At 39.0% G+C, this 20,792-nt stretch overlaps 1 protein-coding gene across 2 annotated transcripts in view; it reads left to right on the forward strand.

The window, feature by feature from the left end:
- The window catches only part of LOC135102706 (acyl-coenzyme A thioesterase 1-like), a 42,359-nt gene extending 34,802 nt beyond the window's left edge, over positions 1–7,557 (forward strand). For both annotated transcript variants that reach the window (XM_064008162.1, XM_064008160.1), the window contains exons 7-9: positions 5,795–5,983; positions 6,106–6,300; positions 6,900–7,557. In XM_064008162.1, coding sequence (XP_063864232.1) covers positions 5,795–5,983; positions 6,106–6,300; positions 6,900–7,106 — 591 coding nt within the window. In that variant the 3' untranslated portion in view covers positions 7,107–7,557. The remainder of the gene's footprint in view (positions 1–5,794; positions 5,984–6,105; positions 6,301–6,899) is intronic.
- The last annotated feature ends 13,235 nt before the right edge of the window (positions 7,558–20,792 follow it).

Below are 20,792 nucleotides of genomic sequence, written 5' to 3' on the forward strand. Positions count from 1 at the left end.
CTGTGTGTGTGTGTGTGTCTATATATATATATATATATATATATATATATATATATATATATATATATATATATATATATGTGTGTGTGTGTGTGTGTGTGTGTGTGTGTGTGTGTGTGTGTGTGTGTGTGTGTGTGTGTGTGTGTATATATATATATATATATATATATATATATATATATATATATATATATATATATATATATATATATATATATATATATATATATATATATCTTTAATACTCAAAAATCTTTTAAGAGGTGAGTTTTGAGTCATTCTAGGCATGTCTTCTCTGAAGGTTCCTTTTACCAACCATTATAAAGTTCTTAGATTGACACTTGTCCCCTACCACCCTGTAATGTGAGTGAACTCTCCCTCAATCCTTAGAGCTGGAGCCATCCCTCACACTGCACCAGGGAGGGTAAAGTTTTAGGTGGCTTGCCCACAGGCTCTAAAGTGGACAGTAGGGATTTAACCCTGGCCATCTACAGTACTTGGCAGCACCTTTGGATATTGAGAGCATTGCAGATTAAGGACAGTTCCACTCACATTGTAGGTGAGGCAGGGTAATTCATTGTCATATGAAAGCCTAATGTACAAACCCTCAAAGTTATGTAAGACATGATATAGGACAAAAAATCATTATATGAAAAGATTTCTGTTGAAGTTACAAAATGTCTCTTCAAAAAGTTTTTCAAATTATATGTCTTGCAGTCAGTAAGAGATAAGAGATGCACAATATTTTGTGTACTTCCTCAGTCCCTTGCTATGCTCCCATGCCATTGTGACTACTACACTTTTTCTCTGTTGACATGCTTCCCAGATTTACCTCCACCTTGACTAAGAGGTGGACAGAAACTACAAAGAGTACAATGATGTCAAAGCTTTGGTGAGATGCTGTAAAGAACTCTTTCAGTCAAAAGAATGAGCAGCTAAGCAATGAAAGATCACTGATCATTTTGTTCCTAAGGCTCAGCTTGCAGCCGCTGCACAGCAGGATCTGTTTCCTCTACAGCCATCAAATTCCCCCCATCAAGAGCCCAATCATTCCCATTGAGTAGTAATTTATATTACATATGAGTGTTTGCAACACCATTAAGTTAATCTAAGCCTTCTGATAATTACTATCACGTACTGGTTATGTCATTTAGATATATTATAGCAAACATAACGAGTTTATTTTTTCATTAAAAATATGTAGGAAAAGTTTGAGTGGATGGAAGTTCTGGAATGCATCTCCTGTATTTTTATGTATTTATATGGAAAAAATACATTTGTTATATAACACAATTAGATGAAAAGGTCTTCTCAGTCCCTATCCCTTTTGCATAATGAGGAATGGATATAGATGGATATGCAGTGGAACCCCCAGTTCTAAAACTTAATTCGTTCCTGAATGCCATTCTAAATCAGAAATGTTTGAAAACCAAAACTAGTTTCCCTGTAGGAATCAATGTAAAATGGATTAATCCATTTCCAGACACTAGTCTACCCTGCCTTAGCAGCTTATAACAAATACTCCCACAGTCAAGATGGCTGCTCCACATCATCTCCAGCTCACAAATTATTCAGAAATTATGTACTGAATGAACTTAGTGACACAGAACTCATCAGATGATACTGTTTAGATCATGCAGGTATTCTCTTTGTCACCAATCTTACAGAAAGGCACAGAAAGGAGCAACCCACTACCTAGAGCTATTGGTGCAACACCTTACTCGTATTCCTGACCGTCTTGGAGATATGCCTGACATTCTTGACCTTCTTCCTAACCTTTAATCCTTCTGCTTATGCTGTTACCCTATCTTTTCAATTGGGCTCCTATGATTGCTATCTCATATCTGTATCTTGTCCTATCACTCCAATCCCTCCTCAGGATCCCCCTAAGCGAAGGTGCCTCTGGTGTTTTGCCTTTGCTAGTTGGGAGTATCTGAGGAGGTATTTTGCTGATTTTCCTTGGAATGACTACTGCTTCCGTGTCAGAAACCCATCTCTGTATGCCGAGCGCTTAATAGAGGTGATGGTGTCTGGCATGGAGGCGTACATTCCTCACTCTTTTTCTCGACCTGAACCTTTCAAACCTTGGTTTAACACAGCTTGTTCTCATGCTATACATGACAGAGAGGTGGGCCACTAAAGGTACTTGAACCTTCCATCACCAGAATCTCATGCTTTTTATATTTCTGCCCAGAACCATGCCAAGTCTGTTCTCCAACTAACCAAAAACTCCTTCATTAATAGAAAGTGTCAAAATCTTTCAAGATCTACCTCCCCTTGTGACTTCTGGCATCTAGCCAAAAACATCTCCAATAACTTTGCTTCTTCTTTCCCTCCTTTATTTCAACCAGATGGCACCATTGCTATCACATATATCTCTAAAGCTGAACTCTTTGCTCAAACCTTTGCTAAAAACTCCTACCTTGGATGATTTAGGGCTTGTTCCTCCCTCTCCTCCACTTTCTGACTACTTCATGCTACCTATTAAAATTCTTTGCAATGATGTTTTATATGCCCTTGCTGGCCTAAACCCTCGAAAGGCTTATGGAACTGATGGAGTCCCTCCTATTTTTCTCTGGAACTGTGCCTCCATGCATAGTCAGATTCAACTCTGTCAACTTCTACCTTTTTCTTCTTGCTGGAAGTTTGCCTACATTCAGCCTGTTCCTAAAAAGAGAAGCCACAGAATGTCTAACTTCTGATCTCTCAAAAATTTCTGATTGGGACAGAGCAAACTTAATATTGTTCAATGCCTAAAAACTCAATTCTTCCATCAGTCAACTCAACACAACCTTCCAGACAACTATCCTCTCTTCTTCAATGACACTCAACTGTCCCTCTCTTCTACAATAAACATCCTAGGTCTGTCCTTTATTTATAATCTAAACTGGAAACTTCACATTTCATCTCTAGCTAAAATATCTTCTATGAAGTTAGGCATTCTGAGATGTCTCCACCAGTTTTTTCTCACCCTTCCAGCTGCTAACTCTGTACAGGGACCTTATCTGTCCATGTATGGAGTATGCTTCACATGTATGGGTTCCATTTATAGCACTCTCCTAGACAGGGTGGAATCAAAAGCTTTTCATCTTATCTCTAACTGATCATCCTCAGCCTCTTTCTCATTGCTGCAGTGTTGCATCTCTCATTATCTTCTACCGCTACTTTCATGCTAACTGCATGCCTCCCTTCTTTCACTCCCATTCTGTCCACCTCTCTAATGCAAGAGTTAACCAGTATTCTCAATCATTCATCCCTTTCTCTGGTAAATTTATGAATTCCCTGCCTGCTTCTGTATTTCCACTTTCCCATGACTTGAATTCCTTCAAAAGGGAGGTTTCATGATATTTATCCTTTAATTTTTGACTACCACTTTGAACCCTATTCTGGTACTGGCATCTCAGTGGGCCTTTTTTTTTTTGCCCTTGGCCAGTGCCCCTCCTACATAAAAAAAAAAAAAAAAAAGCCAAAATGGTGATCATAACACTTAGACATCTTGCTGCTGGGAAAAGCTACTGGAATAATGCAGTTGTGCAGTAGTGGGGGGTCATCAAAAGAGCCACAGGTTGCTTGGGATTACTCCTAAGCACCAAAAACTGTTTGTTTACATCGAGGCTTTTTTCAGTGGGATCACATTTACCTTATTTTAAAGATTGAATTACTGCCTTATACTGAATTACTGCCTTATACTCTGTGTCTCTCCTCCAAATATATAAAAACAAAGTAAATATGAAACTATAAATTAGTAGAAAAAACAGCAGCTTTTGCTTTGTCTTTCAATATTTGAAATCAAATAACTTTATTCTAGAACTGAATTAAGGTATCATAGCCAAAGCAATGAGTTCAAAAAATTTTGAAAACTGATTTGTTTGAGAAGGGAGGCATTCAGTAACCAAGGTTCCACTGTGTATCTATCTATCTATCTATCTATATATATATATAGAGAGAGAGAGAGAGAGAGAGAGAGAGAGAGAGAGAGAGAGCCTCCTAAGTTTTACCAGGAATTGAAAATCAGATTGCTCAGGCAAGTGGCTGGCTCCCCGTAATTCAAGCAACCCCCACACTCAATTGTGCCAGGCAGCACTACTTGTTCCTCCCTCCCTTCCTCCCTTATTTATTCTCTCTCTCTCTCTCTCTCTCTCTCTCTCTCTCTCTCTCTCTCTCTCTCTCTCTCTCTCTCTCTCTCTCTCTCTCTCTCTCTCTCTCTCTCTCTCTCTCTCTCTCTCTCTCTCTCTTTCTCACAATAGGAAGAAAAGATAGAACTGAAAGAATGACCAATTTATTTTCTGAGGTATCTTTAGATGTTCCTGTCTTGAAATGGTTCTAATTATAGAGAGGAGGAAGTCCAGAAATAGGAAGACAGTTTCACAGGCATGTGATATTTTCATTCTTATTATATATATATATATATATATATATATATATATATATATATATATATATATATATATATATATATATATATATATATATATATATAGTAGAACCTTGGTTATCGAACATCTCCCTTTCTAAACAACTCTGTTTCATTTCTGAACAAAAGATTTAACTCATAATTGGTTTGTTTGCCAGACTATAATTCAGTTTTCAAAATTACTCAATTTCAAATACTACACAACGTATCAAAAGGTGCCATTTATTACTAATTTATAGTTTCTATAAATATTTCCTTCGTTTTTATATATTTAGAAGAGAGACAGAAGGTAAGAAAGTAATCCAATCTTTGAAGTAAGTTTAATGTGATCACGTTGAAGAACCTCAATGTAAAGGCTCGGCGCCCAGGAGTAATCCCAAGCTTCCTGTGGCCCTCTCTATGACCCACAATGCCATCACTACTGCACAACTGCATTTTCCCTGTAACTTTACCCAGCAGCAAGATGTCTAAGTGTTATGATCCCCATTTTGGTGGTGAGTGGGTTGCTCCTCTCTGTCACTGTAAGGCTTCCCTTACTTGATCTGTAACAAACAGAATACTTGCATGGTCTAAAGAATATCTTTTGATTAGTTCTGTGTCACTAAGTTTATTCAATACATCCTTTCTGGATAAAAAAAAAAACTCTAAGCTGGAGATGTTGTGAAGCAGCCATCTTAACAGTGGGAGCATCGGTCATTACCTGCTAAAGCCTCGTACACATTATGCATCATGTATCAGCCACGTGATGCAGTAGTGGTGTTGAAAAAAATTACTAGCGGCCAAACTGTACTGCATCACTGCTCACATTGTTCTCGGCAACTTCTCGCGCGCCAGCTGCTCAGTGACAGTTCAACTTTCATGCGGGGAGGATGTGCGCCGATGATGGAATCTGCCAGGAGACTCTACTATGGAGTGTAGTTGCTCTGTGTGCACTTCTGACGTTTCTCATTTTATACTGCTTGGACTTGATGTTCCAAACAGATGTATGTTCCTTGAGCAATTCAATGAAATGTTGGGTGTTGGCCCTTGTCCACTCAAAGGGTATGGCGGGTGGTGGAGATTGGAGAGCCATCGGCGCTGGAGCGGAGCGTGACCGGACGTCCTGTCGCTCTGACTGGTCATGCATCACTGAGCTGCAATTTGAAAATCGAGCCGACCCAGCAACACGTTGGTGATGCGCTTTCGTGTTGAAAAACGACTTTTTCAACACATCCATTCAACACGATGCGCATCATGATACATAATGTGTACGGGGCTTAAGACACGGTGGACAGGTGTCTGAGAACAGATTGATATATATATATATATATATATATATATATATATATATATATATATATATATATATATATATATATATATATATATTTCTCTCTCTAGGTTGAGAAACCAAATATGGGTGTTATTGGAATAAGTAAAGGTGGTGACTTGGCTCTGTCTATGTCCACGTTCATCCCAGAAGTTACAGCTGGGGTTTGCATCAACGGCAGCATCAGCAACATCCAGTCTAGACTTAATCTACATGACAGGTCAATACCAGGATTAGATTTTGATCTCGGAAAAATAGAGGTATGTAAATATTTGATCCTTACAATATGGCAAGCAATACAAAATGCATTAATTTATTTTCTAATAATTTTGATCATGATTTTTTTGCTTAAAAGATTGAAATAAATACTTAATATCAACAGATAGTTGATGGTACCATGGACTGCTATGAATCTGTGAATGATCCGAAGGAATACCCTGAGACAATCATTCCCATTGAAAGGGCAGATGCCAATTTCCTCTTCCTGGTTTCATGTGACGACAGAAACTGGAAATCCGAAATGTTTGCAGACCTCGCCGTGGAGCGCCTCAGACTGGCTGGCAAAACAAACTATACAGTGAGTGGATTAAAGTATTGGAAATGCACTAAAAATGTTTCTTGAGTATGAAAAATCAAGAGAGTGGTGGTAGAAGCAAGGGGAGCAGCATGGCAGAAGAGGGATAGAGATACTAGTATTGCAGGAACAGTGAGTGCATTTTGACAGGTGCAGGACAGGGAGGAGATGCCAGTTGAGTAGAGTTGACAATTTTTGCATCGTCAGGAAATAAGTTTACATATCTGTTCAGTCTTTCCAGCATGTAATTTAGATAAATTTTAAATATAATTGGGAAAATTTTGAACCCTTCAAGCACTCTCCTTAACATTGCTTTCCATGTGGAAAACCTGTCTCTTGTACTGGTTCTCATTTATCTTCCCACTTTTCTTTGCACTCCAGTTGCTTCACATGCATCAAAAAACATATTCATCTTCAGAATAGTCTTACTGAAAGCTTGTATCAATCCTGGGTTAATGCAATCTGCCAGACATTTTTTTATGAATATTACTCACTACCCTGATAAAAAAAAAAATAAATAAATAAAAATATAAATATAAATAAATAAATAAATAAATACAAATAAAAAAAAAAAATATGAATTTTCATTGTTTACGCTGCAGGTCAACAAGTATCCTGGTGCTGGCCATCTACTGGAACCTCCATACTCCACTTTCTGCTGGGCTTCCTACCACAAAATGATCAGAGCAAGCATGCTATGGGGAGGCTCCTTGAGGCCTCATATAGACGCCCAGGTGCACGCATGGAACACATTATTGACTTTCCTTGGCAAGCATCTCAGGAATCAAACTAGCAAGGGAAAACTTTAGGTCTTATAATGTGTTACTGTACGTAAAGTGTATGTACCTCACGTCATTATTCCTCGGCATTTATAAGTGAAATGTTCAATAGTTTTCTATTTGCATGAAAACGTGTAATATGTGTAAGTATCGGTATTCAATGCTATATTAATCACCGAAGCCGATGCTCACTTGTTGGTAGTGTGGGGTTAACCTGCTAGTCGCCTGCGGGCATCACTCATGGCCAAGTCGCGCTCAGACAAAGACGGGCAGGATGGTGACCGAGGTAAATACTTTAATTTTGTAGTAAAAACTGATTGTCATAGTGCCAAGTCAATTGCATGTATTGTTAATGAATATTGTAATTGTTGAAAGTGTTTAATATCAGTGTATAATGTTATTTTGTAAGAAATTGAGACCGAGAACTTGTTCGCAGTTCTTACGGTCATGCCTACCTCATCAATAAACGTCAGAGAGAGAACTGCCTTTCCTTGACCCTACGATGATGGGTGTGATCAGTAAAACAGATCACCTGAGAGCCAATTGATGCCCAGCCGGTGCGGCTACAGTAAGAACTCGACCTACAAGCAAGAAATTGGCTCCTTGTGAAACCGTAGCAAGAGTGAGTCACAGGACGAGGGGACGCTGACGTAAGCCTAAAGGTTGACCTCTGAGGCCCCGGGGTCAGCTCTACCCTTGACGACAACCACTCCTTTCTACCCACTGTGCCTCGCCACCATTTTGTAGAACCCATGGTCACAGGCAAGAAAATATAATAGTATGTGTGTGCACTGAATTGAGTAGCCTAAGTGAAAATTACCCACAATTAGCTAGTATTAAGAGTGGTAATTTTAAATTGCTCTTTCAGTGTCTCAGTATTGATACAATTAAGTTGTTAGATATGTCTGATACTGAGGAAATTAATGCCGTAGATGGCCTTAGGGAAGGTGAGGGTGAGCAAGTGGACAGGGATCAAACTTGTATTGAAGAAGTTAGTGTCAGGGAGCGAGTGCTGACCGACAAAGGAAGAGAATATCAAGTCAGTGTAACCAAAGGAAGAGCAGAGTCCTGTAAGCGTAAATGGAGCAGTGTTACCAGCAAAATTAAGAAAGGATTAAAATTTGTAATTAGCCCCTTTGAATTAGAGCCCATGTCAAGTGAAGTAATAGAGGCATTTCATCAGTATTATGTGGAATACACAAACTGGTGGAACTAGAGCCAGAAAAGTCAGAGGAGCTAAATGAAGAGCTGGAACACAATCAACAAGTTCACCATGAAATATTAGAAAGTATAGAATGTAAAAGAAAGGAGTTAAAGAATGACAGAGGATCAATTTGTTCTAGCAAACGGTCTAGGCATTCTAGAGTCTCATCTACTTCATCACGTTCATCAGCAGCACAAAGAAAGCAAGAAGCAGCAGCAAAGGTAGCCAGATTTAAAAGGGAAATGGAATATCATGATAGTTTAGCAGAGGCAGAAGCAATGTTCTCAAAGAAAAAGAGAGAGAGAGATTTAGCAGTTGCTAGTGCAGAACTTAATGCTCTTAGCTTAGTTGAAGAAGAAGTAAAAATGCTTCCAGGTAATGATGAAAGTGTAGAGAAGCAAAGTTATCTTCAACAATACATAGAGTCACAAAATGAAATGAAAGCACAAGCAATTGCAAATCAACAAAGTGACAATGCCATGCCTCAAATATGTAACATTCCATGATCCACAGGAACCTCCTTCTTGCAATAGAGATAATGAATTGATGACAAATGAAGTAGATGGACAAATATTTAGTGAACCTCAGGTAGAATCTCACCCCATTCAAGTCCATTGGAGGATACAGTGGTAGTCTACAGAACAGTGACACAAGAAGTAGAAATCAATGAAGAAAAGGGTTAATTTCTTAGTGGTTCCTACTAAAACCAAAGACATGATTAATCCTTCTCAAGTGAGAGATATGTTTCAACTTGACTTCAGTGATAGAAAGTCAGCTGACACTCCATTATCATATGAAGATAAAAGGTTTATGAGTAAGATGAAAGAAGGAGTACATCAGCTGAAGGATGGCCATTATGAGTTGCCCCTTCCTCTTAAAGATGATAACGTCAAGCTTCCAAACAACAAACTATTAGCAGAGCAGAGACTCAAGAAGTTAAGAGCTAAACTTGAGAAGGATAATCAACACAAAGGTGATTACAAAGTGTTCATGGATGATATGATTACAAAAGGTTATGCAGAGGTTGTACCGACAAAGGATTTAGTTAGGAATGATGGTAAGGTCTGGTACATTCCACATCATGGAGTCTATCATCCGAGAAAGCCAAAGAAGTTAAGAGTTGTATTTGACTGTAGTGCAAACTACAGGAACCAGTCATTAAACAGTCACCTGTTACAAGGCCCAGACCTTACCAACAAACTTATTGGAGTGTTGTGTAGGTTTAGGCAAGAAAGCATTGCACTTGTGTGTGATATAGAAGCAATGTACCATCAAGTGAAGGTCAACCCAGAACACAGAGACATGTTAAGATTCCTTTGGTGGGAAAATGGTGACCTTAATAATGAGATAGCTGAATACAGGATGACAGCTCACCTGTTTGGAGCTACTTCATCTCCAAGTGTAGCCAACTTTGCTCTTAAGAAAGCTGCAGATGACTATGGATGTGGATCTGATGCAGCCAAGTTTGTAAGAAACAACTTTTATGTTGATGATGGTTTGAAGTCAGTAACTACAATGGATGAAGCTGTCACTCTTATTCAGCAAAGCAAAGAATTATGTTACAAGGGAGGTTTTAACCTTCATAAGTTCTTGTCAAACAACAAAGCTCTATTAGCTGCAATTTCTCCTCATGAGAGAGCAGATGGAATTAAAAGTTTGGATTTTAGTAAGAATGAAGACACACTGCCTATAGAAAGAACTTTGGGAGTTGAGTGGTGCATAGAATCTGACACATTTCAATTTAGAATAAAGCTGAAAGACAAGCCACTCACCAGGAGAGGCATTCTGTCAACAGTGAGCTCTATATATGATCCATTAGGTCTAGTGTCACCTCTCATACTGACTGGAAAGCAAATTTTACAAGAATTATGTAAGAATGCAGTGGATTGGGATGATGAGGTGCCAGATTATGTCAAACCTAAATGGTTAAAATGGAAAGAAGAGCTGCACAAACTAGATCAGTTAAAGGTACCTAGATGCTACAAACCTGATGACTTTGGGGAAGTAGAAAAGGTTGAACTCCATCACTTTTCAGATGCCTGTCAAGAGGGATATGGCCAGTGCTCATATATTAGATTAATTAGCAAGACTGGCCGAATTCATTGTGCATTAGTAATGGCAAAGTCACGTGTCACACCTCTAAAAACCATGACAATTCCCAGACTAGAACTATCAGCAGCAGTGGTATCAGTTAGAATCCATGAACTCTTAAAGGGAGAACTTGAGTATAATAATGTGGAAGAAGTATTTTGGACAGACAGCAAAGTAGTCCTTGGTTACATTGCAAATGAAGCAAAGAGATTCCATGTATATGTTGCAAATAGAGTAGAAACAATAAGAGATCACACTTCACCAGATCAGTGGAAATTTGTAGAGACGCAGTATAATCCAGCAGATCATGCATCTAGAGGCATGACAGCAGATGAATTGTGTAATAGCAAGATCTGGTGGAATGGCCCAGAATTCCTTTGGCAACATAGCAAAATGGATAGCCATTCCCAGTACAAGGTCATAAATGAGAATGATCCAGAAGTGAAGAAAGTTGTATGCCATGCTGTAGGTACACAACAGCCCACAGATATACTAGAATGACTTGAGTATTTTTCTGATTGGTTTAAAGCAAAGAGGGCAGTTACTGTATGCCTCAAGCTTCTGAACAGCTTCAGAGGAAAGGGTGATGGCACTATTAAAGTAAAGGGAAGACACATAAAGGCAAACAGGACCATCATAGAGAGGCCAATACATAGTCTAGTATTGCTGTTAGAAGGTAATGCGTAATAATAGACCGGAGCATCCCCGCCAAGGAGCCAGTGTAACAAAACATATTATGTGCTAATCCTAGTTTTAAGGTACATACTAATGTTAATTTAAGGTAAATTGTTACACAATTTAGGGGAGCCATGTTACTGTACGTAGAGTGTATGTACCTCACATCATTATTCCTCGGCATTTATAAGTGAAATGTTCAATAGTTTTCTATTTGCATGAAAACGTGTAATATGTGTAAGTATCAGTATTCAATGCTATATTAATCACCGAAGCCGATGCTCACTTGTTGGTAGTGTGGGGTTAACCTGCTAGTCGCCTGCGGGCATCACTCACGGCCAAGTCGCGCTCAGACAAAGACAAGCAGGATGGTGACCGAGGTAAATACTTTAATTTTGTAGTAAAAACTGATTGTCATAGTGCCAAGTCAATTGCATGTATTGTTAATGAATATTGTAATTGTTGAAAGTGTTTAATATCAGTGTATAATGTTATTTTGTAAGAAATTGAGACCGAGAACTTGTTCGCAGTTCTTACGGTCATGCCTACCTCATCAATAAACGTCAGAGAGAGAACTGCCTTTCCTCGACCCTACGATGATGGGTGTGATCAGTAAAACAGATTACCTGAGAGCCAATTGATGCCCAGCCAGTGCGGCTACATAATGCAATTGCTCAACGAGAAAAGTATTAACACCTAAAGGGCCGGTGGTGTTTATAGTTGAACCTGTGAACATCCTTCCCTTCCCTCACAACGATGTCTCCCTCTGAGCCTGTGTCCTGCAAATCACAGTGATGGCTACAGGGGAAAATAATCAGTTACATCATTATTCCTCGGTAATCTTAAGTGAAATGTTCAATAGTTTTTTATTTGCATAAAGACACATGTAATGTGCATAAGTATTAGTAATCAGTGCTATATGAAGCACCAAAGTTGATGCTCACTTGTTAATAGAGTGTGTTTAACCCACTGGTCGCCTGTGGGTGTCACTCACAGCCAAGTCGTGCTCAGACAGACAATCTGGACGGTGAATGAGGTAAATATTTTAATTTTGGAGTAAAAACTGATTGTTAAAGTGCCAAGTTGATTGCATGTATTGTTAATGAATGCTGTAATATGTTGAGTGTTTAATATCAGTGTATAATGTTATTTCATAAGAAATTGAGACTGAGAAATTGTTCGCAGTTCTTATGGTCATGCCTACCTCATCAGTAAATGTCAGAGAGAATTGTCTTTCCTTGACCCTACGATGATAGGTGTGATCAGTAAAACAGATCACCTGAGAGCTAACGACAGTGCGGCTACATAACCATTCCTCTTCCTCTGATTCCTTGGACAAGGATAAACAGCCAGTGACTTCCACCCCACATGAGGGCAAATTTGCTCCAAAAACAACCTCGTAGTGAAAGTACTATTGGGAGAGAGTTAGAAGTTACTCTCGAGACTCAAAAGTGGCTTTACCAGAGAAAAGTAAAATGTTAACAATGTGTTTCACTCGTATACATCTTCCTAACTGCAACGATTATTTTTTTTTTTTCTTGCGTGTTATAAGTAACAGACAGTAGTACTATTTCCTTTAGTGTGTCTACGAAATTATAGATATAGATGTTTATGTGAGTGAGTGACTGAGGGATACTGGTGAGGGAAGCAAAGTAGGCTTTGGGGTCCCCCCGCTGGGGCCTCAGCCAGGCCGTCACATGGCACACAACCATCCGAACATAGGCTGAGCGTTACCGTATTTGATGGCTCATAAGACGCACCAAGTTTTGGCAGACATTGAAAAAAATAAATAAATTGAATGGATTTAAGCTCTGAATACGAAGTGAAGGATTTCAGCTGACTTTTGAAGACTCTCGCATGCATTTAGATCATTATTAGACCCCAATATTTTGCATTTTAAAACTTTAATAATTGCTGGTAGCGTACGTACCAATCCTGTTGTGAGATGTAAACATGTATCTGGCATTATGGCATCGGCAGTGACTGGGAGAGACTACAGGGATAATAAAGTTCATTCTTAAGAATGTTAAAAGACAGGTACAATTTTAATTGTATGAAAGTGCGTCTTACCTCAAGGAGTAACGGCATCACATTGTAAAGAACGCAAAGAAGCTTGCCCGTGTCACCGTGTTCGGCGCATAACCGACCGCGTGTTTGTTTTGGTACATGCAATGCCTGGTGCATGGTCACTTAGGCAAATTTTTCCTGACTGGTGTCATTCTATGTGAATTATCGGTATTATTATATATTGTTATTATATATTGTTACCTTGAAAGAAAGAGTTGTTTTGTGGTGTAGTACCAATCATGACTGTTTATATGTTCGAAGATATCTGGGGTTTGATTTTAGAGCCTTTGTTGCCATAAACTTACCACCAACCACTGCCTCAATGCTGAACCTTGGCCTCAGGACGCAGGCTCATTTCTTGAGAGTTTCAGGTTTGCGGTAGATTGAAGAGGAAGGATTGGTAAGTGTGATGCTATTACATTTTAAGCAATCAGTCAAGACAGAGTTGAGAAATTGTTGATGGAGTATGACCAATTTTTCCTGAATTGTTTAAAGTAGCCTGGCTGGGAGGAATGTCCCTGAAGAATGTTCCTGTCCTTTTGGGGTTAAGAATGGATGATATTCTACTAAAAGTTAGAATTTTCATCCATTATGTGTACCTTGATATATACATGTACAGATCATGTATTTACAGTGCAGAAAGTATTGCGCGCCCTCGGTTTTTTTTTTTTTTTTTTTTTTTTTTTGAATGCTTCATCGTGTTTATCATTTGTAAAGGAAAATAAGAGATAATTCAATTTATTTAATATTTTGTCATATTGCCCTTGACTTTGATGACCATTTGAGATACTTAGGCATTGATTCAGCAAGATTTTTGAAGTATTCCTTGTCCATACTGCAGCACCGCAACATTCTGATTTCACTGATGAGGCGCTGAATCGATGACGTGTCGCGGTCTGCAAGGCGTTTCTTGATGTAACTCCAGCAGTTTTCAATGGGGTTCAGATTTGGCGAGTTCCCTGACCAGTCAAGAATCCGAATTTTGTGATTTTTCAGCCACTGCATAACCTTTTTGGCTCGATGACATGGAGCGCCATTCTGCATGAACGTATTACAACCATGTAACTCATAGAAAAGAAGCATATGATCCTCCAGCACTTTCATGTAACGTTCAGCTGTCATCGTTTCATTCTTAGGGAGGAAACATAACCTTCCATGTCCACCATCACCACTAAATGCACCCCACACCATTACGCCAAGAAGGTGTTTCACGGTTTTACTTGTGTACTGGAGCAAGTAGCAGTTAGAGTTCTTGGGACGTCTCACTTTACCTGGCCGTGTTCTGATGCACCTGAAGCTGCTTTCATCGCTAAAAAGAACTTTCTTATATTGTTCTGGAGTCCAGTCCTTGTATTTGCATGCAAATGCAAGTCTCTTCCTTTTCATCTGCTTTGAAAAAAAGGGTTTGTCGGCCAGCTTGAATGTTGGTAGGTCAAGCTCCTTTTGTAGCCGTTCCTGGATGGTTTGTTCTGAGACACCTTCTAACACATCTGAGTGCAACTTCTTAAGTTCACAAGCTGTAATCCTTGGATCCTTCATAACCTCACACTTCATGAGAGTATCAGTCGCCTTGGATGTCTTTCTTGGCTTCCCAGATGTTGGTTTTCTTAAGAGGTATGGTGTCTGGAAGGAGGGTGCGAGCGGCTGCAAATGCGGCAAATGGTGCTTTCATGTCGCCTTGTACACCTCGAAATTTCTTTTGTTGGCACATTTTCAATCTTATATGCCAAAATTCTGTCATTTTCTTCATTGCTGAGGTTGGCTGGAGCCATACAAATGCCGTAGCAGAAAAATGGGAAGGCTGGGAAAGGAAAGAGCGGAAATAGGGTGTAGTGGAATGGAAACAAGTGTCAAATTCTCTCTCCCTAGCAGCTCACTGAGCACTGAGGCAGGAATTGTCAGTCCCCATACAAACCCTCACTCTTCCCGTGCTCGTGGCAGCAATACCAGACGTATGCTAAAGGTTCCAACGTATAACCAAGCACACCATAATTAAGTATTTTCGGGCAGTTGCATACAATATTGTAGCCGCACCGGCTGGGCATCAATTGGCTCTCAGGTGATCTGTTTTACTGATCACACCCATCATCGTAGGGTCGAGGAAAGGCAGTTCTCTCTCTAACGTTTATTGATGAGGTAGGCATGACCGTAAGAACTGCGAACAAGTTCTCGGTCTCAATTTCTTACAAAATAACATTATACACTGATATTAAACACTTTCAACATATTACAATATTCATTAACAATACATGCAATCAACTTGGCACTATGACAATCAGTTTTTACTACAAAATTAAAGTATTTACCTCGGTCACCATCCTGCCCGTCTTTGTCTGAGCGCGACTTGGTCATGAGTGATGCCCGCAGGCGACCAGCAGGTTAACCCCACACTACTAACAAGTGAGCATCGGCTTCGGTGCTTAATATAGCATTGAATACTGATACTTACACATATTACACGTTTTCATGCAAATAGAAAACTATTGAACATTTCACTTATAAATACCGAGGAATAATGACGTGAGGTACATGCGCTTTACGTACAGTAACAAATACTTTCCACGGACACTGTATTTACTGTATACATGTACTGCACCTTGTATACATGTACTGTACCTTGTTTACACGTATTGTACCGATTATATATTATATAGTTATATATAAACACATATTTTGTATATACATATAGGTCCTTTTATGTGTGGATTTTTTTTTGTGTATATAGATTTTCTTATCCACAGATTGAAAAGATTAATAAAAAATATCCCTGGACTTGGGATTATGTAGCATTTGAACTAAGTTATGTTAAAGGGTAATTAAGGTTATTTTAGTAGAAATTAAATATTAGTTATTAAATTAAATAAAGGCAATGTAGAAGTGAGCAGAAGGCTTTTGTTTTGACGTGACAAGGAACCCATGTGGAAGCAAGCCAGCTTGCCTCTGTAGCAGACGCCACCCTGCAACCACTATAATAAGTCTTATTAAGACGTATTCTCACCGCTCTACCAGTTTTACTTTGTTAAATTTGCTAAGTTAAGAGCTTGGAAGCTCAGAACCATTGGATAATCTCAAGGAAACTGTCTCAGCACTGAAAACACGACTAGCCACTGGTCTGGAACATCAGTGACTCAACTCGCCTCCAGTCCCAGCTGGCCCAAACCACAGATAAGTTTTCATCTATTTATAATTATATTTTGTGATGCTTTCTGTGAGTATGTGTTAGCTGGAAGAAACTTGGGTGAGTGTTAAAGTAAAAAAAGTTCCCACAGTTGTTATTTCTAATACAAATGTACTTTGATTTTCATTAGATATAAAATGCCATTTATGACGTTCATAAATCATAAGTGGTGGGGAAAAGTTAGCTTTTCTTATTGTTAAACCACTAATGTAACTAATACTGTTAAATTGATAGATCTAAAAGAAAGTAAGATACTGTGTATACACAGATACATAGATATATATTTTTATATACCAAAGTTTTATCACCCAAAAGGGGCTGACCAAGACAAAGCACAATTTTCAAATTCACATTTCTGCACACCACTCTCTCAGCCTCTTGATCCCAGTGAAAAAGAGAAAGTATTACTCCTGCCCCTATTTTGCTGTAGATAATATATATAATAAACTACATATAGCACAAGCTGTAAACTTTCTTCAATCCTATCTAAACAAAAATTGCATAGTACTGTATAAACAAATACATATACAGTGCTTATCAAAAGATATGGTGCCCTGGTGAAAGTATCAAGACTGTAACAAACATTACTCATTTTATTCCTGAGGATAATATACAAGACAGTTTCAGCACTAGCATGATGATGGCAACCTGAATGAGTTGCTTGTAGTTATCCACCAAGGTGGATAACTACACCTTGGTGTAGTTATCTTTGCCTGTTCCGCGTGGCCTCTGTACCTGTCAAAGCCTCACAATCTAGATAATTGGTCTACAGGAAAAAGACCATGAAACCCAAAAATAATGTGAGATTTGGTCTGTCCAACAGTCAACAAAGTGGTGGTGAGTTTACTATAGTGGAAGGAAATTGGTGGATTGCCTGGGAAAAGCTCCAGCCATTCCTGGAAGACTTGTATGAGGGTTGTGAATGTAGTGAGGTGTAATGCCCATTCTTTCAGCTCCCAGTGTGTTGAATAACCTGTGGGCACAATATAAATTATCACCCAGTTAGTAAAGACTGCATCATCTCAGAATGACCCTCTTAGATAATTCAGATCAAATTCATCTATTGTATGTTTAATGTGTGAATTATTCGGTTGTGGAGGTGGATCACCACACACTTGTTTTTTTCTAAGATTAGCACTAGAGGGGGGGGTTTACACGATGCAACTGTGGCTGTTTGCAGCCGGGAGTGAGATGCAGCCTGGATTTGCTGAATTGATGGAGCAGCCGGAAAGCCGCTCCGTCCGTCTGATCACCTGCCATCCCGGCAATTTTCCAGGGTCAAATGAGAACAACTATCATTATAAAATTGAAAATAGGAGGAATATTGTTGGAAAGTGTTTTAGTAACAACCATTGATTGTACCATTATATACAATAAATAAATAAAATATTTAAATTTATTTATAAAAAAAATTTTTTTTGAAAAGGCACGGGATCTGTTAGTTTACATCGTGACTGAGGGAGCCAGTGCCCCAGCATGTGTGTACCAGAAGGCATAATAATAATAATAATAATAATAATAATAATAATAATAATAATAATAATAATAATAATGAACGGTTTATTATCAAGGCAGTTTACAAACTGACTGTACAGAGGGGTGGGAAAATACTTAACATTAATCCTAAAGCTAAGTCTAATCTAGAAACGAAACACTGTTTATTGATGGCTCGCACCATGGTGGGAATCGCGCAGAGTCTGTACCGGTCCGTGCACGGCGCCTTTCGGGACGTTATTTGGTTGTGGTGTCTTGTGGCACGGGCCGGCCGAGGCGCGTCAGGCGGCAGCACATGTCGGAGGCTTGGATGATGTAGTAGTCCTCTTACAAACTTCTCCAGAGCCTCTCGGTGCCTGGCGGATAGTCTGGACAGACTCAGGGTGGTCTGGGCTTCATCATAGGTGGTGTAGGCAGGGCCAAGGACGACCCTGCACGCCCTTTTCTGCACACTCTCCAGCTGGAGCTGTTGAGTGTGTGTGAGGGAGGAGGACCACGCTGGGGAGGCATACATGAGCACCATAGCCTGCAAGACTATATAAACCTGGAACGAGTCCACAATCATTTCTTTTGCTTTTTCTTCAAGCACAGCAAAATTTCAATTATAGCAAACAGCTCAGAGGAGGAGGATTCCATCTTGATTGTTTATTTTATTTTATTTTATTTTATTTTGTGCAGCCGGCTAGTGACTAGCTGCTGCTCTCCACCATGTGAATGCTTTCAGGTGAAACCTGCCGGCTGCTCCAGGTGGCTGCAAGCAGCCAAACGAAAAAACAGCCCGGTGCAAACTCATCTTAATTCTCATCTGACTAGGTGGGAAAGCAATATTAATTACTCCAAAAGGAATTATTAAAAGTAACCCCAGGAAGAAGTTATGTCCCTGCAACTAAATTTTTCCACACTCCTTTATTGATTTCACAAATGGGATAATAGGTTCCAAGGTTGTATAGCGAGGGAGAGAGAGGAAATTAAACGTTATAGAGGCAACTGGCAAGTTGGCAGCAAGAAAGGGGACACCATGAGCATCCCTCGGGAGAGACTCGCCATTCTGTCTTGTGACAATACCCTCACCACCTCTGTTTTGCAGATAAATTCCTTGAATTTAGGGTTAAGGATAGTGAATGACTATATATATATATATATATATATATATATATATATATATATATATATATATATATATATATATATATATATATATATATATATATATATATATATATATATATATATATATATATATATATATATATATATATATATATATATATATATATATATATATATATATATATATATATCAAGAAAAACAGTGACAATAGTTTGGTGGTGAAGTGAAGTGTGGTAAAGGGATTATAAGCGAAATATGTGTGATGGCGTGCCGCAGAGACACTTGCCCCACTGTACTGTGACACCGCCTTCACTAGCCTCTCTCTCTTTTGCAGGATGTAATAATAAGTTCAGTGCATTCTGTAGGTTATGTTGAGTTGAAGTGTCAAGTGTCAAGAGAAGTAAAGCCTGGTAAGGCTAGTATACTGTAGTTGTTGGTGTAGTATGGTAATACGTGTCCCGAACCTGATCCCCTGCCATGGCGGTCAAATTAACCTGTTCCTAGATGACAGCCAGTCAGTTTACTACCTCACTTAAACAGGGGCATTGGGGGGGAAGATCTTTCTAAATAGATTATGGTATGTGCGTTGGAAGTGATGGACGGTCTTTTGACTACATCACTTACTTTTGGCTTAGGAAATTCAAAATTGGGTTTTTAGGAGGCAGCACCTGTCGTGTTGGGGGGAAGTGTGGTGAAATTTGCAAGTTCCTTTGGTCTTGTTCCTTTAAGCTCCCATGGAATATATTATGAATCAACTACTGTGGAAAGTGGTGGAACATTAGCTAAATAAAACTGCTTTGTTTTATGAGACAAGATGAGCTGTCTTTTTCTCCCAGTTACACCCACCTCTTTTGTTAAAACAAACTACACCCATGAATTTAATATTCTGAAGAGATAAAAATGCCTGCAAATAAAATCAGAGTAATGCTACCATATTTTTTTAATGCTCAGACATGTTACCAATTGTCCAAGGTGGAAATTTTTAAGGTAAGATAAAGTTTATTAAAGAAGGTTAAAAGGTTATAAAAGGGAGGCATTGTGGATTGCTATGACAGGAAGTGAAAGGTATGTCTCATGAAGTGTCTGTGAGAACTTAAGACAAAACATTATTTTCCTTCCAGTAACACAAACTGCAGTGTCAACTTTGCAAGTATTTGTTGATGTTCAGCCATCAGGGTTGGGTCCTAATACATGTACTTGGACTTAAGTACAGGTTTTCATGTACTTGTACTTGGAGTTTAAAAATTCAATGTTACTTGTACTTAGACCCAAAATACTTGGAAAATATCAATTACATTCAAGTACGAACAAGTACACTGTATTTAATCAAAAGTTATATACTGTATATAGATTATCGTGTACTTTGTGATGATACTTTTGGGTTAATACGTACATTGAGTGTTATGATATTGTTGTGCACGCTCCTTCCGACCTTCAGGTGCCCTGACAAACCCCTTCTTTCAAAGCAGATGAAAAGGAAGAGACTTGCATTTGCATCCAAATACAAGGACTGGACTCCAGAACAATATAAGAAAGTTCTTTTTAGCGATAAAAGCAGCTTCAGGTGCATCAGAACACGGCCAGGTAAAGTGAGTCGTCCCAAGAACTCTAACTGCTACTTGCCCCAGTACACAAGTAAAGCCGTGAAACACCTTCTTGGCTTAATGGTGTGGGGTGCATTTAGTGGTGATGGTGGACATGGAAGGTTGTGTTTCCTCCCTAAGAATGACACGATGACAGCTGAACGTTACATGAAAGTGCTGGAGGATCATATGCTTCTTTTCTGAGTTACATGGTTGTAATACGTTCATGCAGAATGGCGCTCCATGTCATCGAGCCAAAAAAGTTATGAAAAATCACAAAGTTCAGGTTCTTCACTGGCCAGGGAACTCGCCA

Source organism: Scylla paramamosain, chromosome 8 (assembly GCF_035594125.1).
Source record: "Scylla paramamosain isolate STU-SP2022 chromosome 8, ASM3559412v1, whole genome shotgun sequence".
Classification (NCBI taxonomy): Eukaryota; Metazoa; Arthropoda; class Malacostraca; order Decapoda; family Portunidae; genus Scylla; species Scylla paramamosain.